The 23,145-nt window shown below is 50.7% G+C and overlaps 2 protein-coding genes across 2 annotated transcripts in view; one reads left to right on the top strand and one right to left on the bottom strand.

The window, feature by feature from the left end:
- Nucleotides 1–23,145, bottom strand: part of LOC144483360 (uncharacterized) — a 461,390-nt gene that overhangs the window by 421,756 nt on the left and 16,489 nt on the right. The gene's annotated exons all lie outside the window — the stretch shown is intronic.
- LOC144483315 (uncharacterized) lies at nt 2,857–5,566 on the top strand. The gene is made up of 2 exons (XM_078202034.1): nt 2,857–3,013; nt 3,529–5,566. Exon 2 carries the CDS (start codon nt 3,638–3,640, stop codon nt 4,673–4,675), a length of 1,038 nt encoding a protein of 345 aa, XP_078058160.1. The 5' UTR covers nt 2,857–3,013; nt 3,529–3,637; the 3' UTR covers nt 4,676–5,566.

The following is a 23,145-nucleotide window of genomic DNA, read 5'->3' as shown; positions in this document are numbered from 1 at the left end:
CAGAGAGGTAAAGAAATTGGCAGAAGGATTAGAAAAACGTGGAGATGTTTTCACCCAGAGGGTGGTGGGGAATCAAACTCACTCTCTGAAAGAGTGGTGGAGACAGAAATGTTCATATGCAAGAGGTATTCAGGTATGGACTTGACATGCTGTGTCCTATAGGGCCATCAACCTATACCTGGAAAGTGGGACTAAACTGGACAGCTCATTTTCACCTGGTACAGACATGATGGGCTGAATGGCATCCTGTGCAGTAAATTTCTCAGATTCTGTGATCCTCATGATTTTATCCAAGCCAGGTCTCAGCCCAGTCATTTACTCCCAGTATTGATGTGATGGTTCAGTCACGTTGTGCAAACGAGCTGCTGTGATACAGTAATAACTAGGGGATTTTCACAGTAACTTCACTGCATTGTTAATGTTGGCCTACTTGTGACTAATAAACTCTAACTTAACTTGTATTTATAGGAACAGAAGTAGGTAAATTTCAGCCCTCGGAGCCTGCTCCACGATTCAATCAGATCATGGCTGATCTCTCCCTGGTCTCAAATCGATCCCCCCACTTGTTCCCCATATCTCCCATCCCTTTTTGTGTCAGAAATATATCTATCTCCTTCTTGAAACCATTCAACAATTCAGACTCCACCATGCTGTGGGGCAGCAAGTTCCACAAATTTACCACTCTTGGAAAACTTCCCCCTTACATCTCGTTTAAACTTTCCCCCTCTCACTTTCAGCTGGGGATCTTTCAGAGTGTGAGGTGAATGATAATCAGTACACTACAGGAACACTTCACGGTCAGCATCTCAAAGGGACTGCACAGTATTTCAAACTGTGTCGTCATGCTGTAGTTCGTGACCTTGATTTGCGGAGATAGAATTCGGACTGGATATTTTGGAATGTTGTAGAGACATTGATCTAACAATAGAATCGTGAAATAACAGCTCATGAGGAGACACATCATGTCTGTGCTAGCTTATTTTCAAACAGTTATACAATTAGTCCTAATATCATTCCCTTTCATAAAAACGTGCATTATTTCTCCTTTCAAATGATCAATTCTCTTCATGAAAAATCTGAGTTAACAAACAACAACATCGGAAGAGTTGCAGAAGCCTCTGCAGTATTCATGGACATTTCTAAAAATTAACAAAGTTTCCTTGACTCAATAACATGAAGGGTCAGGTGGGAATTCACATCGAGTTTTGGAAACAAAACTATTTGCAGTTATGCAGTGGATTTCGTACCTTTTCAAGGAACATAGAATTCTACAGTGCAGAAGAAGGCCATCGAGTCTGGACTGACCACAATCCCACCCACGACCTATCTCCATAACCCCTAGCTAGTCCCCCCGACAATTTTTAGCATGGCCAATCCACTTAACCCGCATATCTTTGGAGTGTGGGAGGAAACCAGAGCACCCAGAGGAAACCCACGCAGACATGGGGAGAATGTGCAAACTCCACACAGACAGTGACCCGAGCCGGGAATCGAACCCGGGACCCTGGAGCTGTGAAGCAGCAGTGCGAACCACTGTGCTACCGTGCCTCACAAAACATTAAATCTGTTTCTTGCCAGGCAAGACTGTTCTCTTCCTGTTGGGGAGCACTTCAGCGGTCACGGGCATTCGGCCTCTGATATTCGGGTAAGCGTTCTCCAAGGCGGCCTTCGCGACACACGACAGCGCAGAGTCGCTGAGCAGAAACTGATAGCCAAGTTCCGCACACACAAGGACGGCCTCAACCGGGATATTGGGTTTATGTCACACTATTTGTAACTCCCACAGTTACGTGGACCTGCAGAGTTTCACTGGCTGTCTTGTCTGGAGACAATACACATCTTTTTAGCCTGTCTTGATGCTCTCTCCACTCCCATTGTTTTGTTTCTTAAAGACTGGATTAGTTGTAAGTATTCGCATTCCAACCATTATTCATGTAAATTGAGTCTGTGTCTTTATAAGTTCTGTTTGTGAACAGAATTCCCACTCACCTGAAGAAGGGGCTCAGAGCTCCGAAAGCTTGTGTGGCTTTTGCTACCAAATAAACCTGTTGGACTTTAACCTGGTGTTGTTAAACTTCTTACTGTGTTTACCCCAGTCCAACGCCGGCATCTCCACATCATGATTGATAAAAGCAAGTGTCTCATATGCCTTCTTATTCCATTCACCTGCTCTGCTACCTTAAGTGAATAAGTACCCCAAGATCCATCTGCTTCTCTGATTTTACCTTTCCTTAATTATTTATTTATCTTGTTACTTCTTCCAAAGTGCATCACTTCGCACTTATCAAGGTTAAATACCATATTTTTTTTGTTCATTTGTGGGACATGGGCGTCGCTAGTTGGCCATCCCGAGTTGCCCTTGAGAAGGTGGTGGTGAGCTACCTTCTTGAATTGCTGCAGTATATGTGCTGTGGGTTTACCTACAATGCGGTTCGGGAGGGAATTCCAGGATTTTTACCCAGCGACTGTGAAGGAATGGTGATATATTTCGAAGTCTACCAGTGTTCTGCCCATGTGACCAACCCAACTATATCGTGCTGCAACCTATGACAGAGTGGGGTAGACTCTAAAAGGACCCTGGGTCTCTGGAACACTCGTCCAGTAACAATCCCACCATGCACATTGGTAGATGTATCAATTTATTTAATAATTTTATATGTTAACCCTATAGTTCTGATTGTAATTGGATGACAAAGCACAATTTTGTGTTGAACATTATCTCCTTCCTATGGCGGTCCTCTTACCCAGCATTCGCAGCGAGAGAGAATGTGCCGTATTGTCACAATAGCAGCCGCTTGCGCAGGCGCAGTACCTGATTCCGAGTGGAGCATGCGCTGTGCGGATTCGGACTGGCCCATGCGCAGTGTGGGTGCTGGAGCTGCAGGGAGGCGGGTGCAGAGGCTTCAGAAACAGCCAGTGGAGGAGGCCTCAAAACCCAGAATAAGGAACCCCCCGGGCCCGAGTTTGCACCGACCCGGGGGGTAATTGCAGCACCTCTACAATCGGGGAGATGGTGGTAATATCAGTGACACAGCCTAATGTTCTGGGGATGGGTTCAAGACCCATCATGGAGCTGGGGGGGTTTTAATTAGAATTCATAAAATGCTGGAAAATCTGGAATATAATTTCACTGGAGTAACCATTACAGCTGTGAACAATGTAAAAAACCCATCCTGTTTATTCATGGGAATCTGCTGTCTCTCCAGAGACTTGTCAACATGCGATTCAGTCTCGAACTGCCCTCCTCAGGGGCAGGAAATAAATGCTGGTCTTGGCAATAAAACCACATCACATGAAATAGTGAAGGAGAAACACTGATAGACTTGGGTTAATAGCTGTCATCTTTCTCGGGGGCAGGACACAGGCACGGTTATCACTGTCCCTGTGAGAAAATGTGAATTTCTATCCTGGACTGACATTGATAGATTTTGGAGTCTCCTTTTCCAGAGGGTGAGAAGGGGAGGATTTACACACAGTAAACTCAAACCAAGTTTGCTTCAATTTTTAACTTTGGACTTTTTCTTACAGGATATTAGAAGTGCAGGAGTGGAAGGGAGAAAACTCAAACCAAACATCGCATCAGGATCCGACGCTGTCGCCTAAATTAGTGTAATCTGAACATCATTGGGTTTTGAACATGGAAGGGGAAAGCACGGTTAACAGTGGAGAGAAACCGTACACCTGTTCTGTGTGTGGACGAACATTCAGCCGATCATCTGGCCCGTTGAAACATAAATGCAGTCACAACAAGGAGAAACAATGGAAATGTGGAGACTGTGGGAAGAGATTCAGATTCCCATCTGAACTGAAAACTCATCGACACAATCACACTGGAGAGAGACCATTCATCTGCTCTGAGTGTGGGAAGGGATTCACTACCTCATCCATCTTGCTGACACACCGGCGAGTTCACACTGGGGAGAGACCGTTCACCTGCTCCAAGTGTGGGATGGGATTCATTTGTTCATCCCATCTGCTGAAACACCGGTGGGTTCACACTGGGGAGAGGCCATTCAACTGTCATGAGTGTGGGAAGGGATTCACTACCTCATCAATCCTGCTGACACACCAGAGAGTTCACACTAGAGAGAGACCATTCAGATGCTCTGATTGTGGGAAGGGATTCCCTACCTCTTCTATCCTGCTGAAACACCAGCGAGTTCACACTGGAGAGAGGCCGTTCACCTGCTCTGATTGTGGGAAGGGATTCACTGATTCATCCGACCTGCTGAAACACCAGAGAATTCATAATGGGGAGAGGCCATTTATCTGCTCCGAGTGTGGGAAGAGATTCACTCAATCATTCAACCTCCTAAAACACCAGCGAGGTCACACCGGCGAGAGGCCGTTCACCTGCTCTGAGTGTGGGAAGGGCTTCAGTCAGTCATTCACCTTGTTGAAACACCAGCGAGTTCACACTGGGGAGAGGCCATTCACTTGCTCCAGTTGTGGGAAGGGATTTATTGATTCATCCACCCTGCAGAGACACCAGCGAGTTCACACCGGGGAGAGACCATTCACCTGCTCTGATTGTGGTAAGAGATTCAGTCAATCAACCAACCTGGTAAAGCACCAGCGAATTCACACTGGGGACAGGCCATTCACCTGCTCCGTGTGTGGGAAGGGATTCACTCAGTCACCTCACCTGCTGAAACACCAGCGTGTTCACGAGTGACTGCAAGGACTGGAGTTTGCTCTTAATCACATCAAGGTCCTGACTATTTTCATTGGTGTCTGTTTCTGCTGATAAATCCTAGCCCAGTTGGAAGGTTTATATTTTGGGTGGAACTCAAATACACAAGCTTTATGTTCAACACAGTGTGATGGATGCTTTTAATACCTCAAACATGTTAGTTCCATTTGAAGGGCTTCCCCCTCTCCCGTCTCCTCCATCCTCACCTCCAACAAGTGTGAGGAGCTCATGGAGCTTCTTTGTCACCAAGATTGAGACAATCTGATCAGCTGCCTCTGCTCCTTCTCTCTCTTCCATTCGCCCACCGGGCCAAACTGTCTTTAAATTTCCTCCTGGCCTGACTCCTGAACTCATAAATACAAACAGGAAGTGCTGTAAAAACACAGCGAGTCTGACAGCACCTCTGGCGAGAGAAACAGATTTAATGTTTTGGGAGGCACGGTAGCACAGTGGTTAGCACTGCTGCTTCACAGCGCCAGGGACCCAGATTTGATTCCCGGCTTGGGTCACTGTCTGTGTGGAGTTTGCACATTCTCCCCGTGTCTGCGTGGATTTCCTCCGGGTGCTCCGGTTTCCTCCCACATTCTGAAAGACGTGCTGGTTAGGCGCATTGACCCGAACAGCTTGTCTGGACTTGCAGAATCTCACTGGCTGTCCTGTCCGGAGACAATACACATCTCTCCCTCCATTCACATTGTTTGTACCTTTAAGACTTGATTATCTGTAAAGACTGCATTCCAATCATTGTTCTGTAAATTGAGTTTGTGTCTCTGTGTGCCCTGTTTGTGAACATTTCTCCACTCCACCTGACGAAGGGGGAGCGCTCCAAAAGCTAGTGGCATTTGCGACCAAATAAACCTGTTGGACTTTTAACCTGGTGTTGTTAAACTTCTTACTGTCTTTACCCCAGTCAACGCCGGCATCTCCACATCATGGATTCAGTTCTCCAGCTCCTGTCTGCAGACTGACAATAAAACCAATGGGTCTTATTGGGGGTGTTGGGGCCTCCAGCGGGTGTTTGTGAATCCTCCCCGCCCACCTCCCAGGGTTTCCTTCCTTCCCAGAGATCAGAGTCCTCATTGATTTGAGGACAAAGTGTAACCTCTTATTTATTTTGCACATTCTCCTCGTGTCTGTGTGGGTTTCCTCCGGGTGCTCCGGTTTCCTCCCACAGTCCAAAGATGTGCGGGTTAGGTTGATTGGCCATGCTAAAATTGCCCCTTAGTGTCCTGGGATGCGTAGGTTAGAGGGATTAGTGGGTAAATATGTAGGGAAATGGGGGTAGGGCCTGGGTGGGATTGTCGTCGGTGCAGACTCGATGGGCTGAATGGCCTCTTTCTGTGCTGTAGGGTTTCTAAGATTTCTTATTGTCCCCCTCCCCCATCCTCTGATGTGAACCATCCTCCAGTGGCTGAGCCAGGATGGGGCCGTTAACCTGGGCCTGTTCCCGGGAGGGAGGGAGGGAGGGAGAAGCCCCGCAGCTGCAAACCAGGGAGCTGACAATGATTCTGAAGGGTTTGCGGATCCACAAAGTGTTTCCAAATCCTCCCAGCCACCGCCTAACGCTGACTCCGCTTCTCCGGGACAAACAAGCGCCAAGGACAGCAATGATACTGCGCATGCTCCACATCACAATGCCCCGGGACTGATTGACGGCAGCTCCGGACCAATAGGAAGAGGGGGCGGGGCTGGAGGACCGAGCGGGAGCGTCTGGTCGTCCAACCAATCAGAGTGAATGAGGGGCGGGTCTGGAGGTCCGAGCGGGTGCGGCTGGTCCTCCAACCAATCGGAGTGAATGAGGGGCGGGGCTGGGGGACCGAGCGGGAGCGGCTGGTCCTCCAACCAATCAGAGTGAATGAGGGGCGGGGCTGGAGGACCAACACTCAGATAAAACCTGGTGGGGGCGGAGTCAACATCGCAGTAGCGGAGCCGGCGGTTGGAGATTGGGGAGGATCCGCAAACCCTTCAGAATCATTGTCAGCTCCCTGGTTTGCAGCTGCGGGGCTTCTCCCTCCCTCCCGGGAACAGGCCCAGGTTAACGGCCCCATCCTGGTTTGGGAGCTGGAGCATGCGCAGTGCCTGCGGCAGACGGTAAGGAGCTCGAGCGAGCGGGTTTTAAATGGGGATTTTTATAGAGTCAGAGATTTACAGCCTGGAAACAGGCCCTTCGGCCCAACTTGTCCATGCTGCACTTTTTAAAACCCCTAAGCTAGTCCCATTTGCCTGCGTTTGGCCCATATCCCTCTGTACCCATCTTACCCATGTAACTGTCTAAATGCTTTTTAAAAGACAAAATTGTACCCGCCTCTACTACTACCTCTGGCAGCTTGTTCCAGACACTCTCCACCCTCTGTGTGAACAAACTGCCCCTCTGGGCACTTCTGTATCTCTCCCCTCTCACCTTAAACCTCTGCCCTCTAGTTTTAGACTCCCCTACCATTGGGAAAAGATATTGACTATCTAGCTGATCTGTGCCCCTCATTATTTTATAGACCTCTATAAGGTCACCCCTCAGCCTCCTACGCTCCAGAGAAAAAAGTCCCAGCCTCTCCTTATAACTCAAACCATCAAGTCCTGGTAGCACCCTAGTAAATCTCTTCTGCACTCTTTCTAGTTTAATATCCTTTCTATAATAGGGTGACCAGAACTGCACCCAGTATTCCAAGTGTGGCCTTATTGTTCTCACTTTGCCAACAGGGCTATTGAATTTATTGGATAGATCTTCCAGGCATACTGAGCTGAATGGTTTCCATCTGTGCTGTACCATTCTGTAAAATGATGAATATTCAGAATCAGGAAGAGACAGAATGAGAGGAACCAGTGACTGTGATTGAATCCAGCCAGAGTCAAGGAAGGGGAGAGAGAGGAGGCAATGTAAAAGCTTCTAAATCTCTGTAGTCCCACAGGAGAACTTTGAGAAATTTAACATAGCAGATCAGCTTGCAATAATTTGTTTTTTAAAAATTAATTTATCTCCATAGCTAATGTTGTTTTATATTCATTGTTTGAGGTTAAAATAGTGCTGCAGAGAAGGAGGTGCTGGAAGTCTTCAAGTGCATCAAGGTAGATAAATCCCCAGGACCTGATGAAGTGTATCCCAGGAGTGGGAGGCTAGGGAGAAAATTGCAGGTCCTCCAGTGCCAGCAGGTTCTCCGGTGCCAGCAGGTTAGGTTGGTGCGGAAGGACTGGTCAGTGCCTCGGGCTGTGGCCCAGAGAGAGCGGGACCCCCTGCACTGAGATACCCTGCCCTGCACAGCCCTGGGGGAAATGTGTCAGTGCCTCCCAGGTAAGGATCTGCTTCACCCCCTCCCGCCCGCTAGGGCCTGGGCCTGGAGTTAGTGCTGCCCGTGGGGAGGCAGGCACAGCTCAGTGCCCTGAGAGCGGGGGAGCTGGGGCCTGCCTCCCCTTCCCGACCCTCCCCTCCCTCTATCCAGCCTCTCCTTATAATTCGCACCAAGTCCTGGTAGCATCCTTGTAAAACTTCTCTGCACACTTTCTAGTTTAATATTATCCTTCCTATAATAGGGTGACCAGAACTGTACACAGTATTCCAAATGTGGTCTTCCCAATGTCTTGTACAACTTCAGCAAATTGTGCCAACTTCTGCATTCAATGTTCTGACCAATGAAACCAAGCATGCCAAATGCTTTCTTCACCACTCTGTCCATCTGTGACTCTACTTTCAAGGAGTTATGAACTTGTACCCCTAGGTCTCTTTGTTCTATAACTCTCCTGAGCTGAGTAAGTCCTGCCCTGGTTCGATCTACCAAGATGCATCACCTTGCATTTATCCAAATTAAACTCCACCTGCTATTCGTCAGCCCCCTGGTCCAATTGATCAAGATCCCGTTGCAATTGGAGATGACTCTTCACTGTCCACTATGCCACCAATCTTAGTGTCATCTGCAAACTTACTAATCCCGCTGCCTATATTCTCATCCAAATCATTAATATAAATGACAAATAACAGTGGACCCAGCACCGATCCCTGAGGCACACCGCTGGTTACAGGCCTCCAGTTTGAAAAACAATTCACTACAACCATCAGAAGCCAATTTTGTATCCATTTAGATATCTCGCCCTGGATCCTGTGAGATTTAACCTTGTGTTTCCCCCTCCTTTTTGGGGAGCTGCCCCTTTTACTTTGTCCTGATTTAATCTGAGTTTGTTTACTTGGTTTGGTTTGACCTAAAAAAAAACGACCTAAAAAAAAACAACCTACCATGCGGTACCTTGTCGAAGGCCTTGCTAAAGTCCATGTAGACAACATCAACTGCACCCCCCTCATCTACTTTCTTGGTTACCCCTTCAAAAAACTCAGTCAAGTTTGTGAGACATGATTTTCCACTCACAAAGCTATGTTGACTGTCCCTAATCAGTCCTTGCATCTCTAAATGACTAGATCAAAATACCTTCCAACAATTTACCCACCACAGATGTGAGGCTCACTGGCCTGTCGTTCCCAGGCTTTTCCCTGCAGCCCTTTTTAAACAAAGGCACAACATTTGCCAATCTTCAGGCACCTCACCCGTGACTATCGATGATTCAAATATCTCGGCTAGGGGAACTGCAATTTCCTCCCTAGCCTCGCACAATGTCCTGGGATACACTTCAGGTCCTGGGGATTTATCTACCTTGATGCACTTTAAGACTTCCAGCACCACCTTCTCTGTAATATGTACGCTCCTCAAGACATCACTATTTATTTCCCCAAGTTCCATGCTTTTCTCAACAGTAAGTACTGATGAGAAATATTCGTATTCATTCACCCATCTCTTGTGGATCCTCACATAGGTGACCTTGTTGATCCTTAAGAGGCCCTACTCTCTTCCTTGTTACTCTTTTGCCCTTTATGTATTTGTAAAAGCTTATTGGATTCTCCTTTGCCTTATCTGCCAAACCAATCTCGTGTCCCCTTTTTGCCCTCCTGATTTCTCTCAACTCTACTCCTACACCCCCTATACGCCAAGGGATTCACTTGATCCCAGCTCCCTATGCATGTCATGTGCCTCTTTTTTCTTCTTGACCAGGGCCTCAATATCCCGAGTCCTCCAGGGTTCCCGACTTCTGCCAGCCTTGCCCTTCACTCTAAGAGGAATGTGTTTACAAAGACCGAGTGCGGATCCAGAACCTGAAATAAAACCGGAAACATAAATGGAGTTGGTGGGTGAGTGGTGAGGCTTTATAAACACCCGGTGTTGGCCTCAATTTGCAAAGCAAATTCCTTGTGCCTTCCGAAGGCTTCGGGACTGAGTTAATATCCGCCATCTTTATAGGGATCCACATACTGCAAAGTGCATGCGCATCCGCCATCTTTATTGAGGGTAATTTGGAACAACGCATGCACAGCCACCGTATTTCTTGGGGGTGAAACCAAATGAATAACCCACAGGGGACAAAAAAAATCAGATTGATTTCATAACAAACTCTGTTGTTGAAAACCAGAACTGGGGGTTACAGCCAACAACAACTTCTATTGATAAAACACCATTAATATCAGGGTGGTTAACACTGCCTCTCAGCTCCAGGGACCCAAGTTCGATTCCAGCCTTGGGTCACTGTCTGTGTGGAGTTTGCACGTTATCCCTGTGATTGTGTGGGTTTCCTCTGGGTGCTCTGGTTTCCTCCCACCGCCCAAAGATGTGACGCTTGGGGGGATTGGCCATGCTATATTGCCCCTTCGTGTACAAAGATGTACAGGTAAGGTGGATTAATGGGGTAAAAACATGGGTTACAGGTATCGATCAGGTGTAAAATATTCAGAGTTGGTGCAGACTTGATGGGCCAAATGCTTTCCTTCTGCACTGTAGGAATTCTTTGAGAAGTCATCCTTGTGCACTGAAGGTCTAGTCACTAATGGCGGAGTGATTAAAATAGGGAACGTGCAGGAAGCCAGAATCTGAGCAATGCTAGAGGTGATTCCAGAGATGGGGAAGAACAGGACTTGGAGTGATTTGGAAAAATTAGTTGTTAGCATGCATGAAAGATATGCAACATTTCATTTAGATCTCATAGAATCCGACAGTGCAGAAGGAGGCCATTCGGCCCATCGAGTCTGCACCGACCACAATCCCATCCACGCCCTATCCCCATTACCCCATGCATTTACCCTAGCTAGTCCCCCTGACACTAAGGGTAATTTAGCATAGCCAATCCACCTAACCTGCACCTGTTTGGACTGTGGGAGGAAACCAGAGCACTTGGAGAAAACCCATGCAGACACGGGGAGAATGTGCAAACAGACAGTGACCCAAGCTGGGAATCAAACTTGGGTCCCTGGTGCTGTGAGGCAGCAGTGCGAACCACTGTGCCGCCGTGCTGCCCTCAACTCGGGGAGGAGGGAGAGTGTGTGGGACATAGATTTACTGTTTTGGGCAACAAGAACAGAAAAGTTGTTCCTTTTGAAATTAGACTTGTCTGATCAGAATTCCTATCCTGGACTGACAGTAGTTTTGTAAACTCCTTTTGCAGCATATTTGAAGGGGAAGATTTACAGTCAGCAAAATGGAATCCAGTTTCACACCAAGATTTAACAGTTGCTCAATTCACCAGCACCTGAACACCATCAGCCTTTGAATGTGGAGTGTGGGAAAAGATTTCAAACTTCAGTGTGACTGGAAAAGCACCGAGAGAGAGACACACCCGAGTGAGAGTGTTCCAGTGAACTGACTGTGGAAAGAGCTTTAACCAGTTACACAGCCTGAAAAAACATCACACCATTCACAGCAATGTGAATCTGTGCATGTGTTCTGTGTGTGGACGAGGCTTCAACTAATCACTCAATATGGAGAGACATGATGATACTGACACCAGAGAAAAACCGTGGATATGTGGAGACTGTGGGAAAGCATTCACTTGCCCATCCAAACTGGAAACTCATCGATGCACCCAAACTGGGGAGAGACCCTTCAACTGTCCCATGTGTTGGAAGGAATTTACTCAATCATCCTGCCTAACATTACACCAGCGAGTTCACACTGGAGAGAGACCATACACTTGCTCTGTGTGTGGGAAGGGATTCGTCCAGATGTGTAACCTACAACTACACTGGAGAGTTCACACTGAGGAGAGGCCGTTCAGCTGCATTAACTGTGGAAAGAGCTTCAGACATTGATCCAGCCTCAAAGCACATCAGTGACTTCACACTGGGGAGAGACCATTCACCTGCTCAGTGTGGGAAGGGATTCACTACCTCCTCCCACCTGGTGACACGCCAGCGACTTCGAGTGAGTGCAGGGAGTGGATTCTGCTGTTGCTGCTGCTGTTAATCACATCCAGGAGTGAGCCACATTCATTGACATTTGAGGTTTGTTTCTGCTGATAATAATCCCTCTGACTGGCTGGAGTTTAATATTCTGGATCGAGAGCTGATTGTGTTTTCAGGGTTGCCATTTCCCTTTAAGAACTGCTGTCTGTGATCTTTCCCCATCAGTCAGGAACTCTCATCACCACTTCTTTACAGTGCAGAAAGAAAATTCCCTCACTTGCATCAAGTGGGTCAAAGATCCCTGAGATCTTAATGACTGCCCCCAATAAAGATGGCGATGTGTGGATGGGTGATCACCATCTTTGTAAGGGGCAATGTTGTCAATGAGTGGGAGGCGCTTGTTCCCCATTGTTCAGAATGGAGACAACTTGTCCATCAAACTGCATCAACCTTGAGTCCCAATGTCTTATTGATGAGGCAAAGAGTAGGTTGGTTAGGAACCAATTGCCCATTAGACAACCTGGGTGTGGAGCCAGGAGATGTATTTGAGGTACTAAATTAGTATTTTGCATCTGTGTTCACTGTGGAAGGACAATGTAGGTACAGAAAGCAGGGATGGGTGTGTGATATAATTGAACAAATTGTCATTGGTGGTAAATAGTGAGGAGGGCAACCTTGGATTACATAGAACACACAGAACATAGTACAGTACAGGCCCTTCGGCCCTCGATGTTGTGCTGAGCTTTAACTGAAACCAAGGTCAAGCTATCCCACTCCCTATCATCCTGGTGTGCTCCATGTGCCTATCCAATAACCGTTTAAATGTTCCTAAAGTGTCTGACTCCACTATCACAGCAGGTAGTCCATTCCACACCCCAACCACAGAGTAAAGAATCAAACCCCTCCCCATTACCCACACATCACTGTCCCCCTTATCAACCCACTTTCTCTCTCTTCTCCTCCCCCCCCCCCCCCGTACCCAGACTGATCGTCCTCCTCCTCCTCTTACCCCCCCCCCCCCCCGCCAAACCAGAGAATGATCTGACCCTCCTCCCCCCCACACCACTGATCTGAGTCAGAGAACCGTTGGAAACACTGAACGTGCTCTTCAGAAGCTGGAGAACCCGATTCAGACTTTTATTGAGCAGGTCCATTACGGCGCAGTTCCGGATTGGCAAACGCGGTGGTAAAGTGGGAAATGTTGCAAGTTGGGCGGGCAGTTCATTCATTCAATTTAAATCACCATTGCACCTGTTTTGGGCGCAAAGCGGATCACCGCCATTCCCGGGTTTCAGTAAAGTGGCAATCTGCACAGACGCAGGTGCAGATCGCACCCGAGGGACAGGGCACTGAGGAGGGCAGTGCCCCAGTCAGGAGAGAGGGAGTGCCGGTGTTGGGGGCAGCAGCAGTGGGGAGGGGGACTTTACTCTTCCAGCCCTCTTGGGTGCAAACTAAGTCAAGGGTATCTTCACCCCCCCCCCCCCTTCCCCCACTGCAGATGGAAAACAGTCTAAATTTTCTTCCCCCCCCCCCCCCCCTCCTCCCTTTCAGGCACTGACCTTCTGATGGGGGCATCAGCGCCACTCAGTCCCCTGATGTTGATATGAGTCGGCCGTGCAGTCTTCCCTCCCGTAGGTGGAAAAAAGTAAAGAAAGAGTGTGTCTCCGTGTCCTCTTTCCCCCTCTCCCTCCAGGGAGAGAGCACCCTCCAGCGGACCACAGGCAGGCGATAGCTCACCTTCCTCCCCCTTCCCTCCTCCCTTCCTTGCAGGAAGCCAACAATTTGGCAGAAACGAAAGAAAACAGGCGTCTCCAGCAAGCAAGCTCGAAGAAAGTGTTTTACTCACAGATGTTGCCCTCTTAAGGTCAAACCAAATAAACAAACTCCGGTTAAGTCAGGACAAAGTAAAAGGGGCAGCTCCCCAAAAGGAGGGGGAACAGCCCGAACAGAAATCAAAGTACAAAGGAAACTTAAAGATCAAATTAAAATGTGATTATTTGGGTCAATAACGCACCCCAACCTCTGCGGTGCTCAATGGGCGCGGAAGGTGTCAACCGCGCCCGTGGACACCGCATGCTCCCTCTCCAGGGACACCTGGCCGCGAACGTAGCTGTGGTAGAGGGGAAGACAGTCAGGATGGACGGCCCCCTCGATCGCCAGCTGCCTGGACCAGTAAATGGCGCGTTTCGCCAGGCCCAGGAGCAGGTTCACGAGGAGGTCGCCATCCCGACCCTCCCCTCTCCGCACCAGGTGTCCGTAGATCAGGAGCGTGGGACTGAAGTGCAGACAAAACATCAATAAAAGGTTCTTCAGGAAAACATAAAGGGAGTGCAGCCTAAGACACTCAACATAGACATGGTCCACGGACTCCACAAGGCCACAGAAAGGGCAGTCTTTGGAGCCCGTGAACCAGTGAATCCTACGGTTGTGCGGAACTGCTGCATGCATCACCCTCCACCCCAGGTCCCTGACGTAATTGGGGGAGATCCCTCCGTAGAGGGACCTCCACTGGGGACCTCCGCTGACCATGGCAACAAGGCCCGCCAAGGTGTATCCGGGCGACAGGCGAGGAGGCAGTAGTGGAAGGTGTGCAGCAGCAGCCCGCACAGGAAACGCCTCCGCGCGGTAGAAAAAGGCACGGAGGACATTTCTGCGAGGCGGCTCAGGCTGTGGGGCACCTCACCCGGGGAGGGGGCTGAGGCTTTGGGCCAATGTGGAATTCCGTCTGAATGGCTATCTAGATAAGTCTTTAAACGTTCCCAGTGTGTCCACCTCCACCACCTTGCCTGGCAGTGCATTCCAGGCCCCCACCACCCTCTGTGTAAAATATGTCCTTCTGATATCTGTGTTAAACCTCCCCCCCCCTTCACCTTGAACCTATGACCCCTCGTGAACGTCACCACCGACCTGGGGAAAAGTTTCCCACCGTTCACCCTATCTATGCCTTTCAAAATTTTATACACCTCTATTAAGTCTCCCCACATCCTCCGTCTTTCCAGGGAGAACAACCCCAGTTTACCCAATCTCTCCTCATAACTAAGCCGCTCCATCCCAGGCAACATCCTGGTAATCCTCCTCTGCACTCTCTCCAAAGCCTCCACGTCCTTCTGGTAGTGTGGCGACCAGAACTGGACGCAGTATTCCAAATGCAGCCGAACCAATGTTCTATACATCTGCAACATCAGACCCCAACTTTTATACTCTATGCCCCGTCCTATAAAGGCAAGCATGCCGTATGCTGCCTTCACCACCTGTGACGTCACCTTCAAGGATCTGTGGACTTGCACACCCAGGTCCCTCTGCATATCTACACCTTTATGGTTCTGCCATTTATCGTATAGCTCCTCCCTACATTATTTCTACCAAAATGCATCACTTCGCATTCATCAGGATTGAACTCCATCTGCCATTTCTTTGCCCAAATTTCCAGCCTATCTATATCCTTCTGTAGCCTCTGACAATGCTCCTCACTATCTGCAAGTCCTGCCAATTTTGTGTCATCCGCAAACTCACTGATCACCCCAGTTGCACCTTCTTCCAGATCGTTTATATAAATCACAAACAGCAGAGGTCCCAATACAGAGCCCTGCGGAACACCACTAGTCACAGGCCTCCAGCCGGAAAAAGACCCTTCCACTACCACCCTGTCTTCTGTGACCAAGCCAGTTCTCCACCCATCTAGCCACCTCCCCCTTTATCCCATGAGATCCAATCTTTTTCACCAGCCTACCATGAGGGACTTTGTCAAACGCTTTACTGAAGTCCATATAGACGACATCCACGGCCCTTCCCTCGTCAACCATTCCAGTCACTTCTTCAACTTCCCCACCACGGATGTCAAGCTCACCGGCCTATAATTACCCGGGTTAAATAACAGGACCACATTAGCTATCCTCTGGGACCTCACCTGTGTCCAGTGACGAGACAAAGATTTGTGTCAGAGGCCCAGCGATTTCATCTCTCGTCTCCCTGAGCAGCCTTGGATAGATTCCATCAGGCCCTGGGGATTTGTCAGTCTTTATATTCTCTAACAAACCTAACACTTCCTCCCTTGTAATGGAGATTTTCTCCAACGGTTCAACACTCCCCTCCGAGACACTCCCAGTCAACACATCCCTCTCCTTTGTGAATACCGACGCAAAGTATTCATTTCGGATCTCCCCGGCTTCTTTGGGCTCCAAGCATAATTCCCCACTTTTGTCCCTGAGGTCCAATTTTTTTTTCCCCTGACAACCCTTTTGTTCCTAACGTATGAATAAAATGCCTTGGGATTCTCCTTAATCCTGTCTGCCAAGGACATTTCGTGACCCCTTTTTGCCCTTCTAATTCCCTGTTTGAGTTCATTCCTACTTTCTTAGGAGTAGGAATGAAGTCTCTGTCACTGCAACCACATCCAAATTCCTCGTGAGCATTAAGGCCCTAAGTTTGTCTGTCTTACCTGCTACGCTCCTTGCATTGAAGTATAAGCTCCTCCAGAGCTCCCTCCGTTTTTAGCTGCCTGGACCTAACATATGCCTCTTTTCTTGTTGACCAGTCCCTCAATTTCCCTGGTTATCCACAGTTCTTGAATCCTGTCCTTTTTTACGGGCACATGCCTGTCCTGTAGCCCTAACAACTGTTCCTTAAAAGACTCCCACTTGCCAGATGTGGATTTACCCTCAAACAGCCTCTCTCAATCAACAGCTGCCAATTTCTGCCTAATCCCACTAAAGTTAGCCTTCCCCCAATCCAACACCTGACCCTTGGGACACCACTCATCCTTTTCCATCGCTATCCTAAAGCTAACAATTGTGGTCACTATTTGTCACATGTTCCCCTACCGAAACTTTGAAGACCTGACCGGGCTCATTCCCCAGTACCAGGTCCAGTATAGCCCCCTCTCTAGTCGGGCTATCTACATATTGTTCCAAAGAACTCTCCTGTACACATTTTACAAATTCCTCCCCATTGAGTCCCTGCTCTCAGCGATTTCCAGTCTATACCAGGGAAATTGAAGTCTCCCACTACAACATTTTTCCTGCACCTACCCAGTATCTCCTGACATATCCGTTCTTCCACTTCCCTTGGGCTGTTGGGGGGGCCTGTAGTATACCCCCAACATAGTGACTGCACCCTTCCTGTTTCTAAGCTCCACCCAGAGTGACTTGTTACACAACCCCTCTGAATTGTCCTCCCTCTGCACTGCTGTAATATGCTCTCCAACTAATACTGCTACTCCCCCACCTCTTTTGGCCCCTCCTCTGTCTCACCTAAAACACTTGTACCCTGGAATGTTCAGCTGCCAGTCCTGTCCCTCTTTCAACCAAGTCTCTGTCACTGCAACCACATCCAAATTCCTCGTGAGCATTAAGGCCCTAAGTTTGTCTGTCTTACCTGCTACGCTCCTTGCATTGAAGTATAAGCACTCCAGACCTCCAGGCACAGTGAGGTCATCCTCCCCCAGAATGCACCACTTCTTTGCCAGCCTTGTCCCAGCCCCAAGCTCGTCCCCAGCCTCTACACTTGTAGACCTAATATTGTGATCCCCACCCCCCTGCCATACCAGTTTAAACCCCCCCCCCCCCGAACTGCACTAGCAAAACTCCCAGCCAGGATATTCGTGCCCTTCCAACTTAGTTGTGACCCGTCCTTCTTGTACAGGTGCCATCCTCTCCTGAAAACTTCCCATTGATCTAGGAAAATGAAGCCCTCCCTCCTGGACCAGTCCTTTAGCCAAAGATTCAATTGTACTAACTCCCTATTCTTAGCCTCACTGGCACGAGGCATTGGGAGCAGCCCAGAGATGGCCACCCTGGAGGCCCTACTTTTTAGTCTATTTCCCAACTCCCTGAATTGCTCTCGTAGGATCCCCCTGCTCTTCCTATCTACGTCAGTTGCACCAATGTGTACAATGACATCTGTTTCTTTATCTTCCCCTTTTTAAGATGCCTCCTATCCGCTTGGAGACATCCAGTACCCCAGCACCAGGTAGGCAGACTACCATCCTGGAGTCCCGTTCGCACCCACAGAATCGCCTGTCTGTGCCTCTAACCGACGCATCCCCCACCACTATTTCTCTCCTAATCCCTCTCTTTCCTTTCTGGGCCACAGAGCCTGACTTTGTGCCAGTGACCTGGTCACTGTGGCTTACCCCTGGAGAGTCATCCTCTTCCACACTATCCAAAACAATATACTTGTTTTGGAGTGGGACAACCACGGGTGACCCCTCCACTAATTGCTCACTCCCCTCCCCTCTCACACCTATCGCCGAGCCCTTCCTATTATGAGAGACAGCCACTGGAGTACTCTCTGGTACACTACCCTTCTGACCTTTACTCCTCCTAACTGTGACCCACGTGTCTTCCTCCCGTTGCCCCGGTGTAACTAGTTCCCTATAACTCGTGTCAATTATTCTCTCATTCTCCCTGACTAGACCAAGGTCAGCAATCTGCAGCTCCAGTTCCCTGACACGGAACCTCAGGAGCTGCAGTTCCACGCACCTGGCACAAATGTGAACCTCTGGGAGGCTAGGTGTTTCCAGGAACTCCCACATCCCACACCGGAAGCACCGAACTGGCCTATCGCTCATAGCTACCCTTATCCGATACAGGTTTGGATAAAAATAACTTGCCCTGCCTCGCCCTTACCGCCTAAGCCCTCTGAGCCAAAGCCCTGACAGCTCTCACTCTGCTTCCCACAAGCCCTGTGAGCCAAAGCCCTGACAGCTCCCACTCTGCTTCACTTGCTCCACTGCCCGCTCGTAAGTGCTGCCTGCCTTTTAAAGCCAGCAACAAACCTCCCCAGGCCTACTTCCGGTTTTGAAAAAAAAACCTCCGATTTTACGCACAAAATTAACTGAAAAAAAAAATAAATCTCCACTAAAAAACACTCTCTTACCCTCAGTTCTCTCTGTGGAACAGAGGCTGAAACCTCCAAGGCAATCCCTTTTTAAAGCCAGCAACAAACCTCCCCAGGCCGAGTAACCTGGGTTACATCCCATCCGGACCTGGCGACTTATCTATCTCGATGCCATTCAAAGATTCCAGCACAACCTCTTAAAGTCCACATACTCAATCTTTTCAGTCCACCACAAGCCCACAGTACATCCACCCATGTCCTTCTCTGTGAAAACCGAGGCAAAATACTCATTGAGCACCTCTGCCATTTCTACTGGTTCTGTACAGATTTTCCCACCTTCACCTTTTATAGGCCCTATTCCGTCAGGTCTCATCCTTTTACTCTTCACATATTTATAGAATGCCTTGGGGTTCTCCTTAATCCTACCTGCCAGGGCCTTCTCGTGACCCATTCTGGCTCTCCTAATTTCCTCCTTTAGTCCCTTCCAACAAGCCATATACTCTTCTAAATCCCTATCTTTGCCAAGCTCTGAGTCTTTTGTACGCTTTCCTTTTCTTCTTGACTAGGTCCCGCACAGCTTTCGTGCACCACGGTTCCTTTAACTGACCAACACCTCCCTGTCTGCTCGGAACGTTGTTCTGTAGAACTCTAGACAGGCATTCCTTGAAAAACTGCCACCTCTCTTCAGTACACTTCCCTGAGAATACCTCCTTCCAATTTACTCCTCTAATTTGCTGCCTGCTGCCTTCATATTTCCCCTTACTCCATATAAACACTTTCCTGGCTTGCCTGATCCTCTCTTTTTTTTTCTAATGCAAGCCTAAAGGAGAGAGAGTTATGATCGCTATCCCCAAGATGCTCTCCCACTGAGAGATCTGACACCTGTCCAGGTTCATTGGTCAGTATCAGATCAAGTACAGCCTCTCCTCTTGTAGGCTTGTCCACATGCTGTGTCAGGAAACCCTCCTGAACACACCTAATGAACTCTTCCCCATCCAATCCCCTTACCCTCGGGATATTCCAATCTATGTTTGGGAAATTAAAGTCTCCCATCTCAACAACTCTGCTATTACTGCATCTCTCCAGGATCTGTTACCCTATCTGCTCCTCCACCTCCCTGTTACTATTAGGCGGCCTATAGAAAACTCCCAGCAAAGTGACCGGCCCCTTTGCACTCTGTACCTCCACCCACAGAGACTCGGTGGACAATCCCTTCACAGCATACACCTTCTCTACAGCTGTGACACTATCCCTGATCAGCAGTGCCACTCCACCCCCTCTCTTGCCTCCCCTGTCCTTCCTGAAACATCTGAATCCCGGCACCTGGAGTATCCAGTCCTGTCCCTGAGACATCCGAGTCTCCGTAATGGCCACCACATCATACTTCCAGGCATCAATCCACACTCTAAGCTCATCCCCTTTATTCACTATACTCCTGGCATTAAAGTAAACAAATCTCAATCCTTTGGTCTGAGCTCTCCCCTTCTCTATTCCCTGTCCATTCACCCTCTTGCACTGCCTATAACCCTTCTGTTTGCGAGCTAACTTCCTCACTCTGATCCCCTCCCCCAACCTATCGAGTTTAAACTCTCCCCAGTAGCCTTAGCCAACCTTCCTGCCAGGATATTGGTCCCCCTGGGATTCAAGTGCCACCCGTTTTTTGTGTACAGGTCACACCTGCCCCTGAAGAGGTCCCAATGGTCCAGGAACCTGACTCCCTACCCCCTGCACCAGTCCCTCAGCCACACATTCATCCTCCACCTCACTCCATTCCTGTCCTCACCTTCCCATGGCACAGGCAGCAATCCTGAGATTACTACCTTTGCTTTCCTCCTCCTCAGCTGTCTCCCTAATTCCCTATACTCTCTTTTCATGACCCCTTCCCCCTTCCTTCCCACATCAGCGGTACCAATATGTACCGCTACCTCCGGCTCCTCTCCCTCCCCCCTCAGGATTTCTGGGACTCGCCCAGCAACATCCTGAATCCCAGCCCCAGGGAGGCAGACCACCATGCGAGACTCCCACCTGCCTCCGCAAAATCGCCTGTCTGTCCCCCTGACTGCCGAGTCCCCGATTAATACCGCCTTCCCCTCTTTAGCCCTCTGAGTTACAGGGCCGGACTCCTCCCCGGAGACACGGCCACTGCTGCTTCCCCCAGGCGGGCTGTCCCCCCCCCCCCCCCCCCCCCCCCAACAGTACTCAGGCAGGAGTACTTGTTGTGTAGGGGCACATCCACCGGGGTGCTCTCAATCACCCGAGCTTTACCCTTCCTGGCCGTCACCCACTTGGCCTCCTCCTGTGGACCACCTGATGATAGGGACACGAACATTGGAGTGTCGCCCCAGTCCCCCGACAGACTGAAGAAGAACTCCGGGTTGTAACCGGCCGGGTGGAACGGAACCGTGGGGGCCCCGCTGCCACCCGGCCCCGGAGACTCCTCGCCGGGGGACTGAGGCAGCACACGCTTTGACTTACAGGGTGCCTTGCCCCCTTTTTTCTGGGGACAAGGCACAAAGACAGGTGGGGGCACGGCAGGAGATGACTCACAAGGGGGGAGGGGCACGCAGACCTCGAACTCTACGGTGCCCGAGGGGCCCCGCCTCTTTTTGTTAACCTGCTCTCGGGCAAGTGAGGCCCCTCTTCGCCTTGCCGCACCCCTCCTGACCCCCCATCACATCCCCCCGAGGTGGTGGCGTCACCAGTGTTGCCGGCTCGGGGTCGCTAACCCCCCCATGCTCGGGCCCATGATCCTGGGCATCCGCAGCGCCGGACCCAGCACTAGGCCCCGGAGAGCCCACGGGCCCGGCAGATGGTGGTGGTGGGGGGGGGGGGGGGGGGTGCAGGGTGCAGGTGGAGACTGAGGTGGTCCCCGAGCCGGCTGCCGGGGTGGTCGGGGTGTCTTTCCTGGGGGCCGGGGTTCTGGTACCCCCCTTCTTTTTTGTAGGTCCCTTCTGGGTCTTCTGGCCACACGGAGGCTCCGCTCCCCCCCCCGCTGGCAGCTGAGGTGACAGCTGCTGCCGGCGTGGCCTCCCCTCGCGGGGGGGCAGATGGTACTCGCTTGGGGGGAGAGGGGGCTGCGGTGCCAGCTGCGGCCACCTTGGGTTGGCGGTCGGCGGCCTTGGAGACGGGGCAGTTTTTCCGCACGTGCCCCGCCTCCTTACAGGCATGGCACCGCACACCGTCCGCGGACCAAAAGACCCGGTAAGTGGTCCCCTCGTGGGGGACATTGAACCATCCCTCCAGTTCCTCCTCCCGGGCCAGGCGGACAAAAACCTGGCGCCGGAAGGAGTATATGTGGCGGAGGGAGGGGTCCCGAAGGCCGAGCGGGATCGGCTGCACCCCGGACCTGACCTCCCCCAGTAGATGGAGGTGGGGGAGGAGGAGCTCACTCGGTAGGAAGGGCGGGACGTTCGAGATGATGATCCCGCCCACCGTGAGCTCCCTCTCCAGGGCGAGGTGGACCGCCCGCTCGGCCTTCAAAAAGAATACGGCCCGGCCGTACATCTTAGAGGCCGCGACAATGGCTGAGGGGCCGACAACCCCAGCCATTGCCTTGACGCAGGCCTCGATAGACATGTCGGGGTGGGCGTAGCACTTCACCCCGAGCTGTCTGGTTATCAATGAAAATGGCGGCAGGGCCTTGGGAGCGGCGGGGGCTCTGGCAGCTGCCACGCCCGCATAGGTGGGCCGAGAAGGCCCTGCCACCGGCGACGCTGTTGATGTCGCCATCGTATCAAGGGAAGTGCTACACCCACCCCGAGACTGCCCAGATGTACGGCAGGGCTACGTGAGGAGGGGAAAATAAGGGTAGGTGGGGAGGGGTGTCGGTGCTCTTTCCCCGGAGTGAGAGGGGAGAGGAGGTCGGAGGAGTAGGATGGAGACGAGGAACAAGGCCGGTGCCCCAGTCAGGAGGGAAAAAGGGGAGGGGGTGCCAATCTTGGGGGCAGCAGCAGTTGGTGGGGGACTTAGGAAAGGTCTTCACCCCCCCCCACTGCAGATGGAGAAGAGACAGTCCAAACACCTTCGCCCCCCCCTCCCCTCCAGTCACTCCCTGTCCTCTCTTCCTCCCTCCCCCCGGGGAGAGCGCACCCTCCAGAGGCCGGACGGCAGGCAGGCAGTCCAGACGGCAGGCAGGCAAAACGGCAAGCAGGCAAGACGGCAAGCAGGCAGGCAGTCCAGACGGCAGGCAGGCAGTCCGGGCGGCAGGCAGGCAGGCCGGGGGGCAGGCCGGGGGGCAGGCCGGGCGGCAGTCCGGGTGGCAGGCCAGGCAGTCCGGGTGGCAAGGCAGGCAGCAGCTCGCCTCCCTCCTTCCTTTCCCCTTCCCTCCCTCCTTCCTCCCCGCAGGGAGCCAAGAACAAGCAAGCAAAAACAAAACAAACAGAACTGGTCGTCTTCCCAAACAAACTGA

This window comes from Mustelus asterias, unplaced genomic scaffold (assembly GCF_964213995.1).
Source record: "Mustelus asterias unplaced genomic scaffold, sMusAst1.hap1.1 HAP1_SCAFFOLD_63, whole genome shotgun sequence".
Taxonomy (NCBI): domain Eukaryota; kingdom Metazoa; phylum Chordata; class Chondrichthyes; order Carcharhiniformes; family Triakidae; genus Mustelus; species Mustelus asterias.
This window is presented reverse-complemented; position numbering and strand designations above follow the sequence as displayed.

Excerpts from the sequence above, each read along its gene's own strand:
- LOC144483315 (XM_078202034.1), top strand. The coding sequence starts at position 3,638 with ATGGAAGGGGAAAGCACGGTTAACAGTGGAGAGAAACCGTACACCTGT.